The following is a 26,266-nucleotide window of genomic DNA, read 5'->3' on the forward strand; positions in this document are numbered from 1 at the left end:
GTACCTCTTGCCTTCAGAGAACTTGCAATGAATTTGGTATTAAGGGCTAGAACCCCCTTAACCTGCTTCTCCCCTATAGCTGTGTTTCAAGTCTTCAGAACCTGATTAGGTACAGGAGCTACCACAGGCAAAAGCAGATTTTTTATTATGAATAAGTAATGGAGAGGTCATAAACATCTGCACTCCCTAGGAATTATGAAGATGAAAAAAAAAATTAACACCACTCCCCACAACAGAATTCCTATAGTTAAAATTTCTAAGTTTTCTACTGCTGTCAGACTAGGAAAGCTGTCTTTTGAGTTCATTCATGATGAGCACCAATGAGAACCCAGTTATTTTTATTCTTTGTGCATGTTAAAGTGAGCTGTTTCCCACAGGTCTTCAAGTATAAGAGGCCAATTCTCAAAAGCAGAAATATTTGGAGTGTCCTATTCCCCTTCCCTGTTGCCATGTTGTTGTTCAAAACCCATAAACCCCTCAAAGAAAGAAAGACAATAAACGAGTGCAAACTTATCCTAATAAATTGATATTTTGTTTACTTAAAACTGAAGTTGTTAGTTTTGCCTGGAAAAACAAGTAAACAAGTATTTACAATATTATGTCAATATAACTGGTTTTAACATTTGTTACATTTATGCTGATGCCTCAGTTCTGAAAAGCTTTTTCTGCTTCTTCCTCTGAATTTTGCGTAGCTTCTTTTTATCTTTAACAATTGGCTTTGACTCTGGTTTCACAAGCTGTATTTCCACTGGCTTTTCTTCAGCTGGAGTTTCAAAGACCACTTCGGTGGGATCTTCTTTAATAAGCACCTTACTCTCTTGTTGCTTAATCTTTTGTACTTCCTTCACGTGCTGTTTCTCTCTAAACTTAGCTGCCACTGACATCCTTAGCAGTCGTCGATGCTATAAAAATAAGAATTTGAATTTCATCAGGCTCCAAATAGGCAAAATGGAAGAAATCAGGTATTAAAGAAACAGGTGGTAATTTCTCGCTTAATTGTCAAAATCCTCAATGTAATGCCATCTTTTCATTGACTCTGTTCTCAAATTAGGTTCAGTTAGGGCACTCTAGTTCTACAAAGGATCCCAGGGAAAGGCACACATGATTCTCCTCCACAGACTACAGACTGACTTTCAAGTTAATTTCTAAATGAAAGGGAAGACAAAAGCAAAGCTGCTTACCATATTTGGGGACTGGTAATGGGGATTTTCATATAGAGTTGGTCCTCCAAAGCTACCTTGGAAGATTTTTATGAGATTCAGGACAAAACGAGGCCCAATTTCTACTAGAGATGCATCTTCTTCTATGATCTGCAATAAGAATACTTTCTTCATTTATCATAGGTCTAGTCATAGAATCATACAATAGTTAGGGTTCGAAAGGACGTCAAGATCATCTAGTTCCAACCCCCCTGCCACGGGCAGGGACACCTTACACTAAACCATGTCACCCAAGGCTCTGTCCAACCTGGCCTTGAACACTGCCAGGGATGGAGCATTCACAACTTCCTTGGGCAACCCATTCCAGTGCCTCACCACCCTCACTGTAAAGAACTTCTTCCTCGTATTTAATCTGATCTTCCCCTGTTTCAGTTTGAACCTGTTACCCCTTGTCCTATCACTACAGTCCCTAATGAAAAGTCCCTCTCCAGCATCCTTATAGGCCCTCTTCAGACACTGGAAGGCTGCTCTGAGGTCTCCACACAGCTCCTCTTCTCCAGGCTGAACAGCCCCAACTTTCTCAGCCTGTCTTCATTCAGGAGGTGCTTCAGACCTCTTATCATCCTCGTGGCCTCCTCTGGACCTGTTCCAACAGCTCCATGCCCTTCTTATGTTGAGGACACCAGAACTGTACACAGTACTCCAAGTGAGGTAATCAAAGTATATGACCCTGTAAGCACCTTGCATATGGTGATACGCAACTGAATTTAAATCCAAGACACGATGCCACTGAAACCGATAAGCTAAACTTGTATAAACACAATTCTACAGATAAAGCAGTTCTTTTAGCTTCAAGCAAGCATTTAGAGAGTACTGGGTGTTCGTGAAATCTTCCTTTAGAAAGCAAGCTCCAGCTCACTTTGGGTCAAAGCAGCAAGTACGGTTAAAAGGCAAACAGAGCTTAGGCTTTGGCTAGTACATGCCATTACTGAGACAACCATCACAGAATCACAACTAACAGAAGGGAAGCTGAAGTACACAGAACTTAAACCAGTTCTCTCCAGAAATATGGAAGAAGTAATTTTAGGATACTGAGGTTACTTTCTGCAAGCAGTAGCTGCTGGCATATCCTGACAATAATGGTTGTTCTCATTTTATTGCAATTAATGGATTTCATATGAAACTACTGAACTGAGCTCCTCCTGAAGAGCTAAAGAGACCACTAACCTGGTAATTCCGAAACCAGATCCTCTCATCTGTGACAGTGAAGGTGAAAACATGATCTACAAAAGGCTGACTTTTGGGGTGATACTGTGGTGTACTAAATATCTGTAATGAAAGGCAGTATTTCTTATTATCTGTATTTAAAGACACCCGACATAAATGGATCGTTTTGAATTAATTTTAGTTTTCCAAGATCCCGATCCCAGGTTACATTTCAAAACTCAAAACTCATGAAAAAGCATCCCCATGATTTTAAGCACATGATCCTAATGCTTTGAAGTTTTTCTGCAAGTTCGTAAGTGTAAAACTACTACTTTAAAAAAAACACTTGATATTTTAAAATATGTTGCCAAAAAACATTTCCAATGAGGAAGGAAGACTAGACAGCAGAACTACAAACTGACCTGAATAAACAATTCTTTTAGCAGGGCATAGTGTGGCTCTTTGTCAAATATCTACAAAGAAAAAAAGTAATTTTACATGCAAAGTTAAATGCAATAGTCATGCAAAAAAACCCAAAAGCACACTCGATGAAATAAAACATATACTTACTGGATCAAAAGACAACAGGGGCCGTGAGCCCCTGAGGCAGTTTCCTGTCATCTTCAATTCAGCCAGAGTGTGAACTACAGTGATTTTTTTTAAAAAGATAATTTTAATACTTACATAAAACTGTACAAACAAAAAAACAAAGTCTAAACACAGTAACGTGAAACAACTTACCGTTTTGCACTAAGAATTTAGCTGATGGCCCCTGTGGTGTATTTGAGAGCCTGCAGAGGGCAGGTGGGGGAGAAGAGAGAAAAGAAATGTTAACAGCAGCCAGAAGGTATGCTGGATTTCTACAGTGCACTCCAACCAGTTATTTCTGTTCCTTTAACATACCTATAAATACTTGCTTTCTGAACAACTTTGAAAGGTGCTTCTATAAAGTCTACAAAAGCTGGTCATGCATTTTAAACTTGCACTACCCGCAGAAGCTCAAGATTAGTACAGATTCAACTAAGCAACACTACTTCACATATCTTTGCTATTACAGTAAAACATTTTAGATACAATGGGAGCATCCCCAGCTATATATGGAAATACAAGAAAACATAACATTTCCTTACCACATGTAGAGATCCTGTTTCTTTTTGGCTTCAAAAAAGATGCACTTATTGCAGTTTTTCATTTCACACACCTATACAAGACACGCCAAATTAGCTGTATACAAAATTCTGAAGACATTTTCAAAAACTTTCCACATTAATCTCCAAAATCTTCCCCATCCAAAATAAAACAAGTTCAAAAGCAAAGGTCTCATCTTAAAACTGATCCCCAAACTTAAACTGAAGCACTTGTCTCAATTGAAAAATCTCACATATTAATTACGAGGAGTAGTAACTTCATTAAAGCTACAAGCAATCTGGTAAGATCTCCAGGATATACACATTAGAGCAGGAGCTGTGAAATCAAGTTCTAGTTTCAGAACAATACAGGTTTCAATACAGGACTACCAATGTCCTGTATTGTTTGGCCTGGCTGCATAGTTTTTCCCTGCTTTCCTCAAGTATTAACTGTCATATACCTTTCACCTATACAGGAAAGCACATTCTGTTTTATTTCTTCATGGCAAAGGTATATGTTTAATTAAAGGTTTCATTAATCAAAAGTCACTTCCTGTTTTAACATGAGCACTTTTTGAATCTCTGTAATCTTAATTTATGAACGTGGTTGCCCTTTCTTCTTGTATATTGAATTTCCAGAGAAAATAGAAAAGCACTGCTTAAATCCTGGATTACCTCGTTAATTACAAACAACTGGTCTTTACGGTCCATTTTAGTATCTGGAAGACAAGAACAACATTTAGAAGGCAGGAAGAGCAATTTAACACATGCAGTTCTCTTAGCAGTCAGTCCTTTTGCAAAAAAATTAGTGCTGTATATGAAAGATTTAAACTATCAAGTTGTTTCAGACATGTTATACAATAAACAAACACCACATCAAAAGTATCTGTGCACTTACAGGATTGAGGCCATAGCAGCCATTTCCCAGAAAATATTCAGATACAATGGCAGTTGCTGTATTTGTTGGCTCAAAAGGGGTTTGGTGTTTAAGGTGTAAGTTCACCAAACCAGTTACATAGCACAGTTTTAAAAAGAACAGGTTATTACAAGTTCTTGTTTTAAACCTAATCTGAATTGTAAGTTAGGGAGGATGCCTCACCTGCTTTAGAATGAGGCATCAATGTCCTTAAGTCTTGCATTAGGTGCCTTGTTCTGAAATTAATGCCACGAGAAGAGAAAATAAGCACTCGTTCCTTGTTCTTCCATTTACCCTAGGAAAAAAAAAGACACAAAAGTTAAACAGGAAGTTTCCAGCCTTTAAACTACTACAACACAGCAACAATAAAGGTTTGAACTGTAATTACAGAAAAACACAGGAAGAACATTTGCTGTTGACAGTATCTGCCCAATCCAGACAGAATCACTCTCGCAGCAGAACAGAACACAGGGGCCTACGTTTTTACATGAAGATCTGTCATCTATCCTGCTATAGTATGTTCCTATGGAATGCTTTTCAGTCATACAAAACATGCAAGCAAGCCACATGCACTGCTTATTCACAAAATAATGTAGTTGTTTTCACAAAATAATGCAGTTATTTTCACAAAATAATATAATTCACAAAATAATTCACCCCCCTTCCCTGCCACAGGAGCTGAGTGGCAGCCTCAGAGCATAATTTAGGTGTTCTACACGTGACGAAATCTCAGACTTCAGTGTGCTACTTCTTAGGTTTATTTTAAACAAACTGCAAAAAAATTACTGAAACCCTCTCAAGACGGTTCCTAAATGAAACAGGCATAATTCCCATGTACCCTTCGGACATAAAAGGATTATCCAAGCGTTCAAAATACCTTTAAAATTCACTTTTGAGTGAATCACAGCATTACCGAATGGTTTGTGTTGAAAGGGACCTTAAAGTTCATCTAGTCCCAATCCTCTGCCACGGGCAGGGACAAACCATCCACCAAAACAACGCTCTTCTCGTACTTTAACACCCTCACACGTTAGTTCTATTTGCGCTAGGATTATACAGAAGCCATGGATCAGCCCCTCCACCCCGGCTGTGTCCCCAGCACGCCCTGCCGCGGGTACCTGTGAGACCGGCGGCGGGATGCTGTACTCCGCCGGGGCCGCCGTGTCACCCGGCTCGGCCGCGCTCGGCGCCGCCTTGGCCCGCTTCCCCGGCCGCTCCGCCGGGCCCGCACGCTTCCTCTTGGCCGCCGCCATTTCGGGCACACCACGCAGCGCCCCGCTTCCCTTCCGACCGCGCTTAACTTCCGCCCGCGCTTATAAGCCCCTTTCCGCTTCCGATGCGGTGCCTGAGGGGCTGGTATGCCGCTGTCGGCGCAGCCGCCCGGCAGCGCGGAGCCGTACCTGCTCACTGCCAGCCTGGACAATGCCCGGCACCTCTCCAGCCTCCTCAGGGCCGTCCACTTCCAGGACCACGCCACTTGCTTCGCCACGGTCAATGGGCTGCGGGTGACGGTGGAGGACGCCAAGTGCGTCCAGGCCAACGCCTTCATCCAGGTGGGATGCTGCTGGCGGGCGGTGCGGAGCGGCTCCGAACGCCGCCGGAGACCGTAGGGAGTCCCCCACCCGTTTCGTCGGAGAGTGGGAGCTCCGTTGGCATGGCGGCACGGCAGCGGGAGCCGTGTGGGGAGCCCTGTGGCGAGGCCGTGGTCATTCCTGAGGTGTCCGGGCTGTGGAAGGGTCCGGCCCTTTGCTTGGTTTGTTCATGAGACGAGCCTGCAGCCTCGTCTAATGTGATGCCATCTCCTAAACCCACCGCTCCTCCCGACCAGACCGTTCTTAGGTGCATGAGCAAGTTCATACAGGGTCTGTCTTTAAGTATTGTCCCGAAGCCAAAAAAGTGAATTCTGTCCACACTGAAAGAGAGCACAGATTCAGACACACATCTACAGCACGTCGGCTGGGCTGAGCTGAGCGCTTCCGGCTGCAGGGCAGCAGTGTGTGCTCCATCAAGGGTCTGTCCCTTCCACTTTCTGGTTCTGCGTGTGCTGACTTTGTCCAGGAAAGGTGCTTGAGAGGTTACCATAGGTGGAGGATCTCACCTACCCGTGTCCATACAGGCAGCGTTAAATAGCAACCTAAGTGACTTCTTAACTTGTATTTAATATGACATCTAATGTAAGGTCAAAAGCAGCTTTGCTTGCTCTTCTGCTACCTCTTTTGTAGCCATGACTGCTGGCTTTGCTTTTAATTTTCTTTTTTTAAGGTACACTTTTATTTTTAATTCTTTTAACAATGGTTTACTTTCCAAGTGATTTTATTTGTTTTTATTTAAGGCATATCCAACTTGTAACTGTTTTAAGAACAGGCATTGTGCTGGGTCCTGTTTTTGAAAGCATGTGTGGTAGTTGGGATATAAGTGGAAGGGTCGAGGAATATTTTATCACAGTAACTCAAACCTAACTCTGCCATTCTTCTGCCTTCATCATCGGTGTCTTTGCTTTCTCTTGAAACTGCAGTCTGAGTTGTGTGTGAAAAGGGAGAAGCCTGTTCCTGCATCTCCTCTTGCTTTCTCTTGCTCCTTGCTGCAAAGTCCTTCTTTACACTAGTGTTGTATTTGTTTGGCTACCTTTCTGCTATTTGAGTGGCTTAAGCAGGTTCATGAAGCGGCCAGCATGTGCTGGTGGAAGCTAAGTAGTGGGCACGTGTGGGCAGGAGCAGAGGAACAGTGACTGGAGGTTCCTTTGAGAGTGTTGAGGTGTTAAGTATAGAATAGAATAGTCCCTGTTGGAAGGGTCCTACAACAATCATCTGACTGCCTGAGCACTTCAGGGCTTACCAAATGTTAAAGCCTGTATTTAAAGGCATTGTCCAAATGCTTCTTAAACACTGATAGGCTTGGGGCATCGACCATTTCTGTAGGAAGCCAGTTCCTGTGTTTGACCTCCCTCTTGGTAAAAAAAATGCTTCCTGATGTCCAGTCTAAACCTCTCCTGGTGCAGCTTTGAACCATTCCCACGTGTCCTGTCACTGGGTACCAGGGAGCAGAGCTCAGCACCTCCCTCTTCCCTTCCTCAGGAAGCTGTAGGAGATCAAGGAGGTCACCCCTCAGCCTCCTTCTCTCCAAACTAGACAAGCCCAGAGCCCTCAGCCACTCCTCACAGGACGTTCCTTCCAGCCTTGTCACCAGCTCTGTTGCCTCCTCTGGACACATGCAAGGACCTTCACATCTTTCTTAAATGGTGGGTCCCAGCACTGCCCACAGTGCTCCAGGTGAGGCTGCATCAACGCTAAACACAGCGGCAGAATCACCTCTGCTGACCGGCTGGTGATGCTGTGTCTGATGCACCCCAGGACGGGGTTTGCCCCCTTGGCTGCCAATAAAAACGTGTAACTACTTGTTCAAAAGTACCTCACGTCACCCTACATTATTTCTGAGATACTGTGTTCTTTCAGTTACCACAAAGCAGCTAGTGCCCAGTGGCAAGTAGGGTAGTCTGGAGTAGTTTACCCCCATCAGGCTAGTCCAAGGCACATTTCAGCACGTTTCAATGTGGTGAACTTGCTGTTTTGTTCTGTTCTTACTTATTTTTGTTATTTGAAATGTTTATTCACACTCAGAGTGAAGAAAAGTCACAGAAGGGTTAGGTATGGTATAGTTCCCTGAATGTTTCCAGCTCCACAGGTAGGCAGGTTTAAGCTTTAACATTTATAGCTTGGTTTTGAACTATGAAAAGCAAGTGTTTCGGTTTTCATACTTACGCCATGCTACTTTGTTTCAGCTGTGTCCTGATTTTATTTTACTAGTTCTGAGGTCGAAGACCTATTTTTCTTTGATCAATATTGTGTTACACTGTAGGAATCGCTTTGTATTGCAGTGATCTCTGAAAGTGAAAGCACTGAATTTAAGGAAATAAGTGTAAATGGTAAAATAATTGCAGAAACTTCCCTCTCTTCATCTCTTACAGGCAGAAATTTTTCAGGAATTTGCTGTCCAGGAGCAAACAGTGACGTTCCGGATTAATTTGTCTGTTCTTCTCGACTGCTTGACTATTTTTGGTACCAGTTCTTTGCCAGGTATGGTGCAACCTTGACAGTGTGTGTGCATCACATGTAACCATATAGTGAAACTTATAGGGAGACTTACAGTCTTGGCAAGACTTCTGACCTCACCTTCAGTCCTTCTGAGCATGGCAGCTATTGCTGTTAAGCAGGATCCTTAAGCTAAAACAAGTGTGTGCTGTGATACGTCTGTGCAATGCAGTTGGGGTATCTGAGAAACAGGAGAGTCTTCCTGTGAAGATAATGTTTCCTGGATCCGTGTAAGGCACAAAAGAACTGCTTGTTTTGGGAGAGAACCCTTTCGTGGCATGAGGTCCAGTGCACAGCCCCAGCTTGTATTCTTGCTCTGTTTAGGACTGAAAGTCTCAAATAGTTTCTCTTGATAAGGAAACATGTCAAGTAATCTGTTCAAGCATCTCTGGCAAGTTGGGTGATGTTTAGGCTGGAGTTGTGACCCTGAGGCCGGTACTGTGCCCTAGGACTGACACATGCTGCAACTGCCTTTCCTGTTGATCTCTTTTCAATCTGGGGACCCAGATCATCACATAAATGCAAATTTGTGCCCATGTGCCCTCCACTTAAGGGGAAAATGTGGGCACAGCTGGCAGAATAGTTCCTCTGCAGCCCATCCAGTGTAGTTGATATGGATGTAGAGAGCACCAGGGTTCCTTCAATAAGGACTGTGCTTCACACTATCACATGCTTTTAAGTGGCCAGCAGGGCAGGCTGCACATACCCTCAGCATCAGGCTAAAACTACTGCTTGGGCAAGGGGGCAGCCTCTTACGAGAGCTGTCACTTTATGATGAAGAGGCAGGAGAGCTGTCAGTACCTCTTAAGGCCACAGGGCATCCGCATTAGGCTTACAGGGGACTCAGGCTGACTAAATGGTGTGAGCTGTAGCAGAAATCAGCACACTGGGAGAAAGTATACACATAGCTTGGAGTTTGTCGTCGTAACAAAAAATTTTGTATTAGCTCGATAATAAATGTGATCTCTTCTCTAGTATTTCTGTGGTTTGTGCAACCCTGGAACATCCAGCTACCTCAGAAATCCTAAGAAGCATATTAACAAGGAATTAGGACATGTTCTAGGCTTAAAGAAGTGTGCAGGGGTTCCAGGTAGCACTATCAGTTCACTGTGTGATTGCTCCCATTGGAATAGCTGTTATGTTGCACCTCCTGTTCCCTCCCTTCTTCAGGCTGCACCTATATCTATTTTGTGAATATTATCTCCAGCTTGCAGATAAGGTAATGAGGAATTATACTTACCTACAATATCACAAATCTGCAGCTGGATTGGGTAGCACTTCAGGTGTTGTAAGAACACTTTAAATCTTCCTTATCAACTGTGTGAATTGCAAAAATTGGGAAGACTGCATTATTGATCCTGTTTGTAGTCTTTTCAGTGGCAGAGGTGCATGGGAAGCTGCCTTCACAATTATGTATACAAATATTGAATTACATGAACTAATTTGTTTAGACAGAACAAAAAAAAAAAACCCAGGTCTTACTGAATTTTATTTCCTATAAATGACCTTTTTTTTTTTTTCTTGGTGGTGGTTCAAAAATTATTTTCACAAACAAAAGAACTACACATTAGCATGACTGTAAGGAAGCACTGTGTACCCACATGTAGTAGTGTAGTAGCTAAATCAAATTGATCTGTGCCCTGTATAGCAGTAAAATGTGAACTTTCTGAAGTGATACCATGACAGGTTTTTTGGGTAGTTCTAACATTGCAGCTGTGTTTTGAACTCCACATTCCTCTGCTGTTTCTGTTGTGACTCTGACCTAAAGACCTAAGTCAACTGTACCCTGTACAAACAGCACCTGGATTTTGGGAAACCAAATGTTCAGATTACGATTACCCAGCAAAAGGAGGATGTGACCGTAATGCAGGCTAAACTGTGCTAACTTCAGTTTGGGTTGCACAAGTAACAAGAATAGTAAAGAAAGATGATGTGAGCCAGAGAAAGCCTCAGGACCATGGAGGATTTTCCAGTGCCACTCATCTATTTGTAGCATATCCAGCTTCATTGTCACAGCTAGTGGGACCTGTTTGGCACATGGCACAAACAGGTCACACAAACAGTTCAACTCAAGTGGGATTTGAACTGGTATCTACAGACAAATAAATTAGTTTTGCACTTCATGTGGTGCTTAGGAGGCTGCATTAAGCATGCTACATTGGTCTATTGGAATCTGGACCAAACATGCTAAATCAAATTGATCTGTGCCCTGTATAGCAGTAAAATGTGAACTTTCTAAAGTGATCAGATGTGCTAGCTAGCTCTCTGAAGAATGTAAATTTCATTCTGTTTTTCAGGAACATCAACAGCCCTTAGGATGTGTTATCGTGGTTATGGTTATCCCTTGATGCTGTTCTTGGAAGAAGGAGGTGTAGTTACAGTGTGTAAAATAAACACTCAAGAACCTGAGGACTTGTTAGACTTCGATTTCTGCAGTACAAAGGTTGTTAATAAAATCATCCTGCAGTCAGAGGGATTACGAAAAGCATTTGCTGAACTGGATATGACCAGTGAAGTTATGCAGATTACCATGTCTCCAGATAAACCCTACTTCAGGTACTGGAAAATGTGCTTTCAACTCAAATGTTAATACTTGGCCTCTGTTGGTAAGGACTGGAAGTTTTCAGGGTGGAGAGGGGGGAGCTGTTTTAGGATACTGCTTCATCTTGAGAAGAATTGGAATAGTACTATATAATCTAATTAACATAGTAATGAACACATTAACAACCTGGTAAATGTGACACTGTTGCAGACAGTTTAGCATTTTTAATTAAATAAACCAAAACAACCAATAGTGTTCTGTGAAACATCTGTTGAGATATTCAAGAGGACTGATTCTGATGAGTTTTTAGAGAGCTGAGGTCAGGTATTTTGAGGTGGTGCCTTTTGTCTTTCAGGTTATCTACTTTTGGAAATGCTGGCAGTGCACATCTGGACTACTCTAAGGACTCTGATTTGATAGAAGCATTTCACTGTAACCAAACCCAGACAAACAGGTTAGGAAGTCTGTGATCAGTGCCCTCTGTGGCAGATCATGTGTTCTAAACTTTTGTGTTACTGTAACATTTATTTCACTAGTAGAGGCAAGGAGGGAAATACTTCCCATCTGATAAAAGCCTGTGTTTGTGATCAGAAGCTAAGGAATAGCAATGTTTGTCCGATGTTGTTACCAGAATAAGATCAAATTAGCATGTTGCTAATTATTTTTTCTATTATTCTGGTTAATTTCTATTATTTTAGTTTTTCTATGGTTTTAACTGGGAGTAATGATTGAGCTCCTTTCTGAACAACTTGTTTTCTTCACATGACTCGTTTTTTTTCTTCCCCTGCAGGTACAAGATTTCTTTGCTTAAACCATCTACGAAGGCATTGGCTTTATCTTGTAAGGTGTCCATTAGAACAGATGCTCAAGGATTTCTTTCACTGCAGTATATGATTAGGAATGAAGATGGACAGATCTGTTTTGTAGAATACTATTGTTGTCCAGATGAGAATATTACTGAAGAGATGTAGGTGTGTGGTTTTGGTGTCTGTATTATATTTATGGATATATAAAGTAGTATATTTTTCTATAAAACTGAGTGAAAGCTGTAAAGATTAATAGACTTGCTATTGTAAGTTTTTTAGCTCTTCCATTTTACTACCTTGCAAACATTTCTTAGCCTCGACTCAAAAAACCAAGTCTGAAAAGGCAAAAAGGAGAGCTGGTCTTCTCTAGCCACTGATTCCAGCACAGATGTTGAAGTGGTGTTCATGTAATACATTGATGCTTTTTACAGTATTCTCCAAGAATTTTTATTTGTGTTTTGGTTTTTCTTTTTTGTCTTTGGCTTGTTGTAAGCAATTCCACAGGGGAAAATCTGAATATTTTCTCTATGTTAGCCGGTTAACTTTCAGTGAGTTAAAAATAAAACCAAATTCGTCTTGAAAGAGGGTGACATTTTCAAACTGATTTCTTAACAGCAGCATGTGGTTTCTTTCTGGCAAATGCCGACATGTTTTGCTGGTGAAGCCACTAGACTCCTCATCTTAATTAATTCTTAATTTAACTCAATTCCGTGTAATTTCATCTGATACCAATTTACCCTTTTGCCTGCAGTACTGATGGTGAATTGGTAAACTAAGTTAGAAGCCAGGATTTACTTGCTCATAACTGTTCTGGCAGTACTGTTGTTTTGTATCTAGTAATTCATTACATGTCCACAAGAATGCTGCTGCTGAAATGTTTCTGTACGTACATGTCCCAGTTCCTACCCTGCTACACTCTACTAGTGCTGCTAAGAATCATAAGAAGAGAGAAAAGTTTCATATTTGAAATTATTTGTAAAATCAGTTTACCTTCTCAGTAGCCTTTTTCAGCAACAGGAGCCTTTTTCAGCAACTCGTCAACTGCAATAAAGTAATGTCTGCCTGTATCCCATGTATCACTGCTAAAAATGGACCCAGTCTCTTACTTACTGAAAAGGGACTGCAGTTTCTGGAGAGTTTTCTGCAGTGTCAGCTTTGCAAAGTGGTGAGGTTAAGCTGTACTGGGTCAAAACTTGCTCTTCTCCTCTCACACCTTTCTGTTGCAAACAACCTGCTTAAAGCAGGAGGTCTACTGGACCAGCTAGGTGTTGAACCATGTGCAGAGACTGCAGATCACACACTGCAGGAGACCAAAGTCTTCCTGCCTTGCTGCCATGGGATGGCATCCAAGAGCTCAGTGATCTGTGGGTAGTTTCTACAGCTGTAGACTGTAGTCAAGTTTTGGTTTTGTCAGAAGATGAGATCTTGCTTTGCACATGTGAAAACAGTATGTTCATACGTTACCAAGTTGATCGCTCCACAGTCCAATAGAATCCAAGTCCTTTGGGTTTATTTAAGTTCAAATGCTTTTGTTGACCATTTTTCATCTCTTGCTTATGTCAGCAGGAGTGTACTTTGACAGTACACAGTGTCAGCAGTTCACTTTTACTGTCTTCCATGCAGATCATCCATTTATTGCAATAAATTTTACATTTGAAAAACAATTACAAATCTTTGAACTACAGGACTGATAAAGATACCTAGTAATATTCTAAATTACTCTAAATTAGTGTCTTTTATATTTTTTCAGATGGAAGTATTCACTAGAGGTGAATTTTCTTTTGGCTTATTGTGTCAGTTTCTTCAGTGAAAAAAATGTGTTATGGTCTCATTGGGAGTTATAAATACATTATCCCCGACTAGTGAGTGGTAAGAATGATTTACATAATCTCAGAGTGGCAGGATAAAAATAAACCAGAACACATCGCTTTCTTAGTATGATTTATTTTAGAGTATCAAAGTTCCTTGTATTGTGTTCAAGGACATTACTGTGGCTTAACATTTGTACTTTTATGTAATTGCCTACAGATGTACTATATTACCTCTTAAAATAGTACTTGAAAAATTTCTCCTATGACCTACCAACAGTGGTCATGGAAATAATATCCTAAGAAGTTAGAACACCACAAAATACCAGAAAGTAACTGTTGCATGTCATAAATAGTAGCATTCCAGTACAGATGTAGAATACTATAATAGCAGGTTGGAAGGGACCTCAGGGATCATCTGGACATGCACAATTTGTGCAAGACTTAGCATCTGAACCCCAACTGAACTAAGTCACAGCCTCAACACACAAAGGTGGGGAGGTGCCTGTGTTCCTTGTGACTTTGTGAGTATGGTTCTAGATGGACAAAAACATGAGAAGTTGGCTACAAACACCCTCCAGTAAGCAAAGGAGTGGATTTAGATTCCACATATGATGGAATCTGTTAACATCTCCGCCTTCAGAGACAGGAAAATAGAACAAGTGAAGAAGAGAATGACTGGAAGGCCACTGTGCCTTTTTCTGGCCTGCTAAGTTGCTTGAATTCTGCTAATCTCCACTTTTGGATTAATTTCCTACTGCATTTTATATGAGATCCAGAACTCAGGTGAAACATACCTTTAATACGTTTTATCTCCACTACTTGACAAGTTTTTTCCCCTGGCAGAGAATGCTAAACCTGCAGTAGAAGAAACAGTTCATGGGGTTTTTTTAGGAGTATCACAGAGTGGACTTGTCATAATTCAGATTTTGCCCACCTGTTTTCTTATAAAATGGTACATGTAAGTACTCAGAGTTACTTGTGTAAACTAACAGCAGTTCCTGGAGGTGGGAACTGGAACCAGCATTTCCTGTCCAGGTTCAATCAGCTGTAGTAGGTGCTTCCTGGCTGCTCTGACTTACTGCATCTGGGGCTCTGGGCAACCCAGATCCAGAGGCCTCAAAATTGACAAGAGACTTTTCCTCTTTTTGAGGAAAAGCTATTTTGATTTGTGCTTTTCAGAGTAAGAACTGACTTCCAGTCTTACAGAAGGCACCTCTTTTGTTCTACCCGAAAATGACTGCCAATAGGCCTTGGGTCCTGTCAGTCTGGAAGCCAAAATAGTGCTCCTGGCTTCTGCTCCTGACAATCTTTATGCAACAAAAGACCAGTGGTGCTGGTGCTAATGTTACCTCTTGCCTCTCAATAGGTTGAGAAGTTCTTGTGTCTCTCTGGTTTTCACATGCCGAGACCCAACCACAGCCATTTGGATCTGTGAAGATGGTTGAGCACAAAATTGCCCAAAAGCAATTGAGTTCTAAACCTCTGTTTCGAAGTTAGTAATGGGAAGGAATTGATTGTTAAATATATATATATTAAATAAATATATATATATTCCTGACTAAATGAGTCTTTAGTAAGGTTAGCAGAGCAGTTGGAAAAGTTGAAATAAGCCACATGCTGTTTCCTTTAAGTGTTTTGAACTTCATTTTGTAGCAGCTTGTAAACCCCTAAGAATCCAGCAGGTGGGTCTCACCAAAACATGTATGAATAGTAGTAGTAACACTGAACAGTGCTTTTGCTGACAGAACACTAATGTTGAACTGAACAAATATGAAATTATTTTTTAAATGGAGGTATTCCAGAATAGAGGCTTGATGCCTTCCTGTTGAGGCAGAAACTCATATGAATCTGTCTTTGGGGGGAGAGGGAGGCAGGGTTGCTTAGGTATAAATGAATAGACAGTGAATATCCACCAGGAATGTCACTCCCTTCAGAGGGACAGCACATAGCAGAGCCTGGTGAGTTGGGGTCAGCGCTTCAGAAATCCCCTGAACCCAATCATTCATTTTGCAGATCAAAACCCCAGTGAGACACTGGTCAAGATCTAGAGGTTGATCTTGTGGTGTTGTTGGAGGGATCTTGCAGATGAGCCTGGAGGGGGTGTTGGGTTTTCTAGTCTCATGTAAGAGTGAGGGAAGGGATGACGAAAGATCTCCATGGAGAATTTAGCAGCTTCCTACCCTTGCAGCTCAGAGGAGGCTGTGGGGTTGAACAGAAGTGAACAAGCCAGCAGAAAGCTGGAAGCCTCAATGCATTTCCTATATTTATCTAATTATGTAGTAAACCTATCTGCACATATGTGTGGATTTTACCCCCTAAATGCCAATGGAGTGCAGCAATGGATTTGCAGCACTAAGGGAGGTGTGAAGCCACTCCACCCCATCAGGCAGCAACTGCAGGGGGTTTGCAGCAGCACCAAACAGTTCCTCTGTCTGCTTGGAAACCAGAGGGCTGTCCAAGGAGACAGACCCCCTCTTAAGATTTAGATTAAGATTAATTTTAGGATTTAAGATTAAGATATACACAGCTCAGTACAGCCCAGAAATAGGAGGAGCAAGCATTTAGGTGCAAAGCTGCTCCCACGGACCCCAGCAGTGCAGGCTGAGGGTCCTGGTGCTGGCTCCCAGACTACACTTACCTGTGTATATCACAGAATGGTTTGGGTTGGAAGGGACCTTAAGATCATCCGGTTCCAACCCCCTGCCATGGGCAGGGACACCTCACCCTAGACCATGTCGCCCAAGGCTCTGTATATGCTGCATGAGATGGTCTTGGGCACAGAGGGGTTGGGGCACTGCACGGTTGGGTTTACGCTGCACAAAACTCGCTCTGCAAGGTGCAGGGCCACCTGCAAAGAGGAGTGGGCTGATACAGAGCTGGCCTGGGCTGTTAACTGCAAAAACTGCTGGTTGGCCTGAGCTGACACCGTGGCCAGGTTCATCCTGAGCAGTATAATGGTTGGGGTGGTCTTGTTCTAGCATCTGAGTGTATTCCTGGCAACTTCTATAGGTGTACCTGATGAATCAAAGATTCTTCTCGTGGTGATTCTCTTCTACCCATAGTTTTACAATAAGCTGTTTACCTCCACACAGAGAGCTCTGGCTCTCTTAAATGCTGCCATCAGCTGGTTGAAGGCTTTTCCATGCTACAAGCCAGGCTGGGCTACCACGCATGGCTTTATGCAAGTGTACTGCCAGACACCCGTGAGCGGAAGGGACTGCCAGCCTGCCCCTTGCCAGTTGTCGGGCAGTGACATGATCTTTTCACATGGCAGCAAGAATTGTGGTTCTAGAAACACTGTGAATACCACACAGCCACCTTCAGACAGTGCAGGGCTTCAGGGTGGCCCCACTCCCAATCCCTTTGTGGCCATGGTGTGGGGGACAGAGTAGGAGGAGCAGTACCAGGGTGCACGCTGCCCTCCCCACGAGCACAGGGACCCTGCTACCCTGATGCTGCAGCCTCCCAGCTTTGCAACATCTGCACAGGCACGTCTGCATCTGGCCTTGCAACATCTGGCCAGCTGTGTTCACACCCAGCTGCTGAATGAAAGGGCCCAGAGGAGCTATTTCTAGGAACGGGGCAGTGTAGACCTTTGCGCTTTGTGTCTTCACTCCCCACACTGTTTGCTGTTTTCCAGCTGCAAGGGAGACTCAGAGCGGAAGGAATGCTGTGTTTAGCTCAGGGATGCTTTCTTTTTATTTGTCTGTAAATGCAGCTTAATCCAGCTCCCCCCATTGCTCCCCAGCCTCTTCTTTGGGGGATGCCTCCTGATGAGCTGCAAAGTGCTTACAGAGCAGGAAATGCATTTTTGGACAGGGCTTCCCAGCGTGCAGCTGGGTGCAGGACTGTGGCTTTAGGACAGGGAATGCAAGAAGAGTGTAGTGGTTCCAAGTCCAGCCATCACCGGGCAGAGTTTTGGCTAATCCCAAAAGGAAGACTGACCATGCTGAAGGGACAGCTTCGTGGAGCATGTTTGAGTTCTGCTGCACTGATGCTTGCCTCCTGAGAGCTGCTGAGCGCAGGTTACCAGCTGCAGCATCACTCTGGGCAGGGTTAAGAGCACACAGTGTGATGGTGGGGGGCACAGGCAGGAGATGGGCTCCAGCCCCGAGCTTCTTGCGGTGATGATGTCAATAAGTTGTGCCTGTTTCCAATCTCCAGCTGCTGGTAGGAGGCCCCATTACCAACTGTCTGAGCATTTCAGGCTGTTGGAAAATGTACAGGGAAGGCCAACACTGCAAATCTGGACAGACCAGCACACAAGCAGGCTTTTAAAATCATAGACTGAAAAACTGATGATTGTGTAAATACCTGCGTTAAACTCGTCAAGTAGGACCCTGTGTCAGGGCAGCCAAAGGTCTGTAACCAGTGACAGATGTGTTGCCATAAAATGCCTCAGAAAAGACAAGTTGTGTCACAAAACAGATCCTGCTGAAGCCACCGGTGGGACTGGGGACTGGCATCTGCAGGGCTGAGAGCACAAACCTCAGATGCTTGTACAAAGGGGCAAACCTGACCATCGAGGAGCATGATGTTGGTGACACACCACCCCAGGATCCCATCACTGGGTCCAACAAGACAGAGGCCATCATTTCTCCTAACAGACACTGTCACACACTATCGTAACCTGGGGAACCCAGTGCACATGGCTTTCTCACCAGCAGCAGAGTCTGCTGGTAGGACTATTCTGTAGCAACAAAAAATGTATCTCAGGCTTCCTCAAATAAATAGAAACTTATTAAATCACAGATTTTAATTCACTTCAGCTGCAGTTCACTACTGTATATTATTCTAATCCAGAGAGTTTGTGGAAATGGCTGTTAACCTGAGGAGAATTAATTTGTTACTGCCCTGAGAAGAACATGGACATAAAATCAAGTGTAGTTCTGGTCTGTACTTAGTATATCTATCTCCTTTATTTTCAAAAAGATCAGTGCAGGATCCAAACAGAGGAGGAGGAGGAGGCAGGGATGAAGAAAAGCATTTGGAAACTTCAGTTCTTTGAAATGTTTTGCTGAGAGTTGGTTTGCACCCACGAGCACCTCCAGTGACGTGTGTCTGCAGAACCAGTGCTGCTACAGATGAAAGTTTCCAGGTAAACTCTTGAACCATGGCATGACACTTTTAGTGCTCCCTGTGGCAGACCAAAACCACAGTGAATAGCGGATTTAAACACTGACCTGTCCTAAGAGCCTCCAACCCATTCCTATTCATTTGAAGAAACTTGCCAGGTTATGCCTGGGCCTGCAGGACATGTGCTGGGTTACAACACGTCTGCTGCGCTGCTACCCTGAAACCTCAGCACCCACGTCCTCCAGGAGCTTTTGCATGAGTTTATCGCACATGCAGCACCATGACCCACTGTGCTGCTGCTTTGCAGCCTGGATCCAGAAACCTCCCACAGCAGCAGGCCCCGGCCCCACAGACAGATGGAGCCAGGAGAGGCTGCCTCTGCTCCAGGACCTTTCCCATGTTGGCAAGTCTGGCCACACTGCTTGAGACAGCCATTCCTCCCTGCTGCACATGGGTCTCTGCCATGTTTAAGGGCAGCTTGCTCCAGCCTTTTGTGTCTGGCTTTTGCTCTGATGATGGTTGGCATCAGCATGGAGAAAGCCCCAGGATGCTTTCATAGAATCATAGAATGGTTTGGGTTAGAATGGATCTTCAAAGGTCATCTAGTCCAACCCACTGCAATGAGCATCTTCAACTAGATGTCTTGGTTGGCCCAACAGAAGCCCAAGCATCCCTGGGGGCAGGTCAGATGGGCAAAGGCTCATGCCTGCTCCAACACTCTCCCCCTGTGGACCATGTGGTCCTCCAGCTTCTGCTTATCCTCCTCCCTCCTGCATGCTCGAGGCTGGTTCCCCACACTGCCAAAGGCCCCCAGAGAGCAGCTCTTACAGTCTAAACACAACATATGCATAGCAATGGTAATTTATTTAGCTCTGAAACATTCAGAGCAGTGAAATCACACCCCACGTCCCTCCTTCCCCCAGCCAGCCAGCGCTCAGGAAAACTCACACACCATGAAGTGGGCTTTAAAACTAAATCACAGCTCCACATAGCAATGTAGCATCTGACAAGATTCCAACCAGTTTTTTCACTGTTCCGCTCTTGGTTGCTTCTCCTAGGGCACTGTGTTGTGGTTTACTACAGCACACAGCAGCATGGCCTTCCCTTGGCTTTTGCTGTCTTGTGCTGACACGTACCACATTGTCATTTAGTTGGCCTGAGGAGTGCTGGAAAGGAAAACAGCAGGCTTTTCTGCCACCACTGAGCCCCATGCTCAGCCAGCAAGAGGTAACATTAGCTTCTCACCTTGTGCCCCTACCAATGAGTTACCTGAATAAACCATCCGGGCCACTGTTTCTATTACTCTCAATCTCCTGTTCCTCTGAAAAGCCAGCCTCGGGGGAATGACACTTACTGATGTTGTCCACAAATAGGACACAAAACATTCCAAAACCAGGTACGGGGGACCAATGACCACTTTTCTTTTGCTGCATAAGGGACCTGTGAGCAGGAAATAGCCACAAGTCACAGTGGGAGCATGCATACACTTTGGTGAGGAAAGGAACAACAGGATGCTTGGGAAGCACTTCTTCCTGAATGTGGCAACAACCAGCTTTGGAAGCGAAATGCAGGACTGCCACAGGTCTGCCCCTAAAAATCCAGTATCTGTTATGCAACAGAGCAGGCATCTGGGCATCCACATGGAAAACAAACAGCAATTCAGACAGGAGATAGCAGGCAGCAGGCCCATTGCTTGTAATGGCACAAAAGCCATCAAAGCAGCTATGATCTTCCCTGCCAGGTGATCTCACCATGAACAGATTCTGCACACCAGTTTGTCGACAGCCTTCTCCAAAGGAAACCCAGTGCTGAGTAGCTTGCAGAAATTTTCTATAAGAGGCTGAAGAGCCAGCCACCTGACCCCAGGATGCAACAAAGCGAGGTACAGTTCCTGCTATTCCCGTGTTCCACCCTCAGGCAGGACGGTATTATTAGCAAATAAGTTACTGAAAAAACAGTTTTTCAAATAAAACTCAGGACAGATGATAAAAGGCAACAGGGCTGACTGTATAACTACTGCTAAGTTTAAAGAGAAGCATACATATCCATATATACATATGCATTACACATATACATACTTTCACTGTAATTCTGTGTGTGAAGTGCTAACTGATAGAGAAATGCGGCTTTGAAATATCATGGGACCTCACCAGTCTATGCTACTGCTCTAAGGTAGTTTTAAACTTAGCTGGAATGCATCCAGTGGCAAATGGAAAACCTGTGTTACCTCTAGCAGGATGTCCACGTGAGAAATGGCTCTGAACCTACCAATCAGATAAAAGGCATAATGTGCAAAACTGGTTGCACAGGGTTTGGAGTGGATTCTATTCAAAGGACAGATCAAGGAAGTCAATAATCAAGCTGCAATTTCAGGAAGAAAACCATGTTACATCCAACAGCTATCTAAACATGAGATATAGAACATATTTGTGCTATGTTAAAACAGTGTAGTGAGATTTTCCTCAATACAAAAAGTAAATGAACACACAAAAAGAAGATGAAAAAAATGGAAATAGTTTATTTGCTGCATAAGGAAACTTCTGGCAAATTACATATAAAGAAACTTGCTATGCTGTAGTATATAATTTTCAATATTCCACAAAGATAATTGTAATAAATATACAAACCAAAACAAAGTAGAAGACTAAATCCATCAGGCAACCTACAAAATGGTTCATCAAGTTTTATACTTTGCAGCATTAGCATGCTTGAAATCTTGTTGTTCATTTTGAAGTGCTGCAGCAAAATTCTTTTCACATTTCTTTGGAGCATTTTCAAAACCATCTAACTACAAAATACTGTTCAAAATTAGCAGGCATGAGTTAAACCACCCAAGAAAAGTAACACCAAGGTCTAACTGATGCAAAGGTGTGATTTTTCTTTTTGCTTTCAAAATCCATTTTAGTTTTGCCAGGGTTAGGAATTATCTGGTATAAGTGCACTATGAGTCCAGTCAGCCTGAGACACTGCTGACTCTTTGTCATAATATGACTCTATATAAACTTCATTGATTATATAGCTCTGGAAGATTTCTCTATTAGAGACACATCCACTAAGAGGAATAATAAAAATACCATAGTGAAGCTGCAAGCTAGTTATGATGGTTGTACCCTCAAGTGCAGTGTGTGCTTAGAAACACTTTTCCATGGTTTCATATTATACCACATCAGGCATTTTTATTTGACAGGAAATTCAAAAGTGCTGACAAAGGCTTTACTGATGCCCCTGGCCTCTAGAAACACCATGCAGAAATTTTTGACACCTTTTGCTGTTCTCTACCTATCATTTCTACACCTTTTCAAACAGGAGGCTGAACTGCATTTGACACTTCACTGCTCTGGACCACACTGACACACAGGTTTATTATTCCATACAGATCTTTTACAAATTGAAAACACTTCACTATGCTTCAGTATTAGCGAATACTTAGGGGTATAAGAAGAAACTCTACAACACGATTACCTAAAAATATTTGTTAATAAGCTTAATGCAAACATTATGTAGAAAAAATGGTTTAGTTACAAAAAAAAAAAATCATTATAGGGCCAATAAAAATATACTGAAGAGAAGATCTTTACAAAAGTGAGGTTAGGAAGTATGAGGCATTGACATTCACTGTAAACATCCTGTGTTCATTAGAATCCCTTATCTAAAGTGTATGTTCTGGTTTTGTTCCTGAGCTTCATGGCCAACACTTGCATAGATAGCTAAACCTATCATAAAGGGTTGTTTATACAGGCATTTCTGTACTGCTTTGTACAGAACTTCCTTAAACTAATGATTTTTCCTTTTTGAAATAGTTTTCATTCCACTACCAGGCAGTTCAAGGAAACTATGAAGCATGGAATAATTTCTGTGCACTTAGTGCATTGGATGGGTTGGGACACCTACCTTATGGTGTGCTAATCTTAAATAATATTACACTAAGAAGTATAGCTGTTTGATGTTCTGGCGTAGCATAAATACCTCACTTCTGCTCTGCCAAAGACTGCATATGGCAAAAAGTCAGGAATCTGAGTGCTACAACATCAAACAACTAAGTTAATCCCCAATAACAAGATGCAGCTTATCAACAGTACAGAAGACCTTATAGAGAATTTCACCTTTACCCAGGCAACATGAGTGCTTTCCTCGAGATTAACCTCCCTCTATTGGAGAAAGCTAGGAAGTACTTTCAGGGTAAACATGACATGGAGTGGCCCAAGTAAAAAGTCTGAAGCACATGCTTGTATTTTGGATATGAAAAGCAGGCATGTGCTTACTTACTGCACACATGAACACACATGGGAAGTGGTAGAGACAGACAAAAAATCCCCCTCACAAACAGCACAATAACACAAAAGCAGCAAATTGCCAATTTAAAATCTTATGTTAAGGCAAATCTAGATAAACACCCATAACAGCATTAATAAACAATGGGAGTTTTCCTAGGGTTTTTTGTCTACTTTTTCTGGGATTGGCTTTTACACATCGACAAAATTTGCTTCAGCACTTTCTGGACATCTTCATCCATTTGACCCTAGATAAGGGGAAAAAGAAGAAATGAATTCAAGCATCTCTCTATTCTTTAAGAAGATTTACAAACTATTTTTGAGGTTTGTAAGTCAGATCAACTTCCCAAAAGCAAGCAGTGTTAAATTTGTGCTTAAACAGTCATACCTTTTGGGTAGGATGTCTTTAATAAAACATGCAAAGTTTTTACTAGATCTGCAGAAGAAACATCTTTCATTAAAATACCAACACCGTGTAACTGACAATATGCATCCATACCTGCACAGCATAGAGAAGATGCATCCTGTAAACTGAGACAATTTCCTGATGTTGTTTCTTTGTTTCCTACAAAATAGCAGAAAGTCATAGAGCATTCAGAACTGTTTAATTCAGAACTTCCCAATTAAATTTAGAGAGGTCTGGGGAATTACAAACCATAGTCTTATGCATGCATGAAAAAACAGCTCAGACAGTACTATATCCCTAGCCATACAAAACATCATTTGCTTCAAAGTGTGGTCCACAGAAACACTTTAATTCTACCCATCCCAGCAGAAAAGTGAGTGAGACGACATCAGTTGTAAGAAGCACTGAGCTGCAAAGATGTGGAATGAGTACATACTCCTGAGCTTATCAGCAACCAGAACTGAGGAAAACCAGCAAAATTCTGACAAATCAATCTCCAACTGCACATCAGCTCTTCCCTGAAATCAGTGACCCATCTGTCAGCTAATGCCTTCCCAGGGAAGAGGAAGTGCTTACAAAGGTCTTAACCCATGAAATCCTCTGCTAATTACTCTATATTCAAACAAGGATCACCAATCTCCTTTCCCATGATCAGAGACTGCCACATCCCAGAATCCATCTTTCCAAACAAACATGAAGCTGCTAGGAAAGCTAGCCTACAGGAAGGAAAGAATGCTTCTGTCCTGTGTTAAATCCTGACCACTTTCCTGACATGTTGCATATCTTTGCATATTATACTACTTTGCTGGTCCTTAAGCAGTGGGAGATGAAGGGTCCTTTGAGACTTGGTGGACTAGGATAAGAAACAACGTGGGCCTTTACCCTGACAGGATGCACTACTTGACTGTCTGCCTACTTGTGCCTCCCCACTGCAAGGGAATTTTTCTGGCCCATATGCATATTGACTCTTCCTTCTGTTTGTTAGGGAAGGTAGGAAAGCAGACACCACGTGAGCCATTTAGCATGTCGGGCTGGGAATTCTCCTTTCAGAGTCATTTCAGAGCTCTTAACAAAGGCCTCTGGTGAGCACTACCTCCTTTTCACCCTCAGCAGTGAACTGAAGTGTTCCTTGGGAGAGGCAAGCACTGCAAGCTTTTGTTTTGCTCTCAATAGTAATTATGACCCAACTTAGAAGACTGGACCTTTGATGCAAAACTAAATACAGTTAAAGACAAATCTTTAAGCAGTTCAGAATTTCAGAGAATGAACTGTGCTTCCCTATAAAAAGATGGATTTGCTTGATTTGAAACTTCATACCTTCAGTAACTACTTTCTTCCATAAAGTCAAACTTATTTTAGCTTAAAAAATCAAAAGATTTCAGCTGATGAAAGTGTTTGAGAAAATACACAAATCTACCACACATCAGCCATCTTTTTCACAAATCAGGGTCCCAGCAACAGGTCTGGTCACTTCATGCCACTACAAGTATACAAACTTTGCCTCACTATTGATCTGAGAAGGGGTATTGGGGAAAACAGCTTTCTTTAGTTAAGACTACATCTGAAGAACAATTTGTGACTTGCAGGTTCCTGAATGTATCAGACAAACAGAGAAGTCATAAAATTTCTGGATGAAAATTCCTTTCCCTGTGCTCTATTTTAAATGAAGCAGAGTGAAGAATGGCACACATATCATCAGAGAACTGGGAATAATGGTGGGTTTACAAATTATCACACTTACCGCCAGTTGGTTTTGCAACTGCTTCACTTGTTGTTGCAATGCCTCCAGCTGCTGGCTTTGTCTTTTAGGGGCGCTAGTTGAGTAGGAAAGCTGAGAAAGGCTGTTCAATGCTTCTTTCAATTTGCTGATTTCCTTGGACATTTCGTTGATCTAGGGAGTAAAAAAATAGCTTTTCATGAAAAGCTGCATCGCATACTGTACATTCTTGTGGGTCTCACCTTGGGGTTATTTGTGACTCACATTTAAGATGTGGGGAAAAACAAGATGTAAGTAAACTCGATGGACAGAGACATCATGTAAGCAAAAAGTTACAGTGTTTCTCTAACCCACCTCCTAGCCCAAACAGGTTAAGAAAATTGGGGCTGCTCAGCTTGGAGAAGAGAAGCTGCATGGAGATCTCGTAGCAGCCTTCCAGTATCTGAAGGGGGCCTACAAGGATGCTGGAGAGGGAGTCTTCATTAGGGACTGTAGTGATAGGACAAGGGGGAATGGGTTCAGACTTAAACAGGGGAAGATCAAGTTAAATATGAGGAAGAAGTTCTTTATTGTGAGGGTGCTGAGGCACTGGAACAGGTTGCCCAAAGAAGTGGTAAATACTCCATCCCTGGCAGCGTTCAAGGCCAGGCTGGACAGAGCCTTGGGCAACCTGGTCTAGTGTGAGGCATTCCTGCCCACGGCAGAGGGTTGGAACTAGATGATCTTTAGTTCCTTTCCAACCCAAACCATTCTATGATTCTATGAAAATGCATTTCTTGCTCTGAAAGCCAGGAATATTTACAAACATGGACTGCATTTACCACCTCTACAAATACTGCTGCTGAACACAAGACAGAAACATACCAAAAACAGGCCAGCTATTCACAGCTAGCAAAATACGTAGCTTTTTATAAAGAAATTTGTAGTAAGAGATATGTTAGCTGCAGAATTAAAAGAGTGAAGTAATGCTAAGGTTGAGATGATTTAGTAGAATCAAAATAGTGAATTTTTGTTTGTTTCTGATCTTTTGTTTTCTTGTCTGCTTTGGAATCTCTTCCTGCTGTAAATCTTTGTAAATCACTTTGACTTCAGATGCCTGAATAATGTGAACCCAACCTAAGCAGAACTTCAAAGAGGTAA

At 42.5% G+C, this 26,266-nt stretch overlaps 3 protein-coding genes across 10 annotated transcripts in view; 1 reads left to right on the forward strand and 2 right to left on the reverse strand.

The window, feature by feature from the left end:
* Positions 1-513: 513 nt before the first annotated feature.
* BRIX1 (biogenesis of ribosomes BRX1) lies at positions 514-5,722 on the reverse strand. The gene is made up of 10 exons (XM_030512290.1): positions 5,528-5,722; positions 4,593-4,704; positions 4,169-4,212; positions 3,497-3,567; positions 3,108-3,157; positions 2,937-3,010; positions 2,789-2,839; positions 2,388-2,489; positions 1,182-1,310; positions 514-902 (listed from the first exon to the last, which is right to left on the reverse strand). Exons 1-10 carry the CDS (start codon positions 5,660-5,662, stop codon positions 633-635), a joined length of 1,038 nt encoding a protein of 345 aa, XP_030368150.1. The 5' UTR covers positions 5,663-5,722; the 3' UTR covers positions 514-632.
* Positions 5,723-5,732: 10 nt separating this feature from the next.
* RAD1 (RAD1 checkpoint DNA exonuclease) lies at positions 5,733-15,214 on the forward strand. 2 transcript variants are annotated; one of them, XM_030512291.1, is made up of 5 exons: positions 5,733-5,962; positions 8,374-8,482; positions 10,795-11,053; positions 11,395-11,493; positions 11,830-13,509. In XM_030512291.1, the coding sequence occupies exons 1-5, from the start codon at positions 5,768-5,770 to the stop codon at positions 12,008-12,010; spliced, it is 843 nt and encodes a 280-aa protein (XP_030368151.1). In that variant the 5' UTR covers positions 5,733-5,767; the 3' UTR covers positions 12,011-13,509. The 2 variants fall into 2 exon arrangements, with proteins under 2 accessions (XP_030368151.1, XP_030368152.1); XM_030512292.1 differs by lacking the exon at positions 11,830-13,509 and adding an exon at positions 15,023-15,214 and having other exon boundaries at positions 5,736-5,962.
* A 6,016-nt stretch (positions 15,215-21,230) lies between these two features.
* The window catches only part of RAI14 (retinoic acid induced 14), an 85,301-nt gene continuing 80,265 nt past the window's right edge, over positions 21,231-26,266 (reverse strand). For all 7 annotated transcript variants that reach the window (XM_030469671.1, XM_030469674.2, XM_030469673.1 and 4 more), the window contains 3 exons: positions 25,151-25,300; positions 23,503-23,568; positions 21,231-23,251 (listed from right to left, as the gene is read on the reverse strand). In XM_030469671.1, coding sequence (XP_030325531.1) covers positions 23,174-23,251; positions 23,503-23,568; positions 25,151-25,300 — 294 coding nt within the window. In that variant the 3' untranslated portion in view covers positions 21,231-23,173. The remainder of the gene's footprint in view (positions 23,252-23,502; positions 23,569-25,150; positions 25,301-26,266) is intronic.

This window comes from Strigops habroptila, chromosome Z (genome assembly GCF_004027225.2).
Source record: "Strigops habroptila isolate Jane chromosome Z, bStrHab1.2.pri, whole genome shotgun sequence".
NCBI lineage: Eukaryota > Metazoa > Chordata > Aves > Psittaciformes > Psittacidae > Strigops > Strigops habroptila.

Excerpts from the sequence above, each read along its gene's own strand:
- RAD1 (XM_030512291.1), top strand. The coding sequence starts at position 5,768 with ATGCCGCTGTCGGCGCAGCCGCCCGGCAGCGCGGAGCCGTACCTGCTC. Across the intron at positions 5,963-8,373 it reads AGGCCAACGCCTTCATCCAG|GCAGAAATTTTTCAGGAATT; the intron begins GTGGGATGCTGC and ends CATCTCTTACAG. Across the intron at positions 11,494-11,829 it reads AACCAAACCCAGACAAACAG|GTACAAGATTTCTTTGCTTA; the intron begins GTTAGGAAGTCT and ends CTTCCCCTGCAG.
- BRIX1 (XM_030512290.1), bottom strand. The coding sequence starts at position 5,662 with ATGGCGGCGGCCAAGAGGAAGCGTGCGGGCCCGGCGGAGCGGCCGGGG. Across the intron at positions 2,490-2,788 it reads TAAAAGAATTGTTTATTCAG|ATATTTAGTACACCACAGTA; the intron begins GTCAGTTTGTAG and ends CTTTCATTACAG. Across the intron at positions 903-1,181 it reads ATTACCAGTCCCCAAATATG|CATCGACGACTGCTAAGGAT; the intron begins GTAAGCAGCTTT and ends TTATTTTTATAG.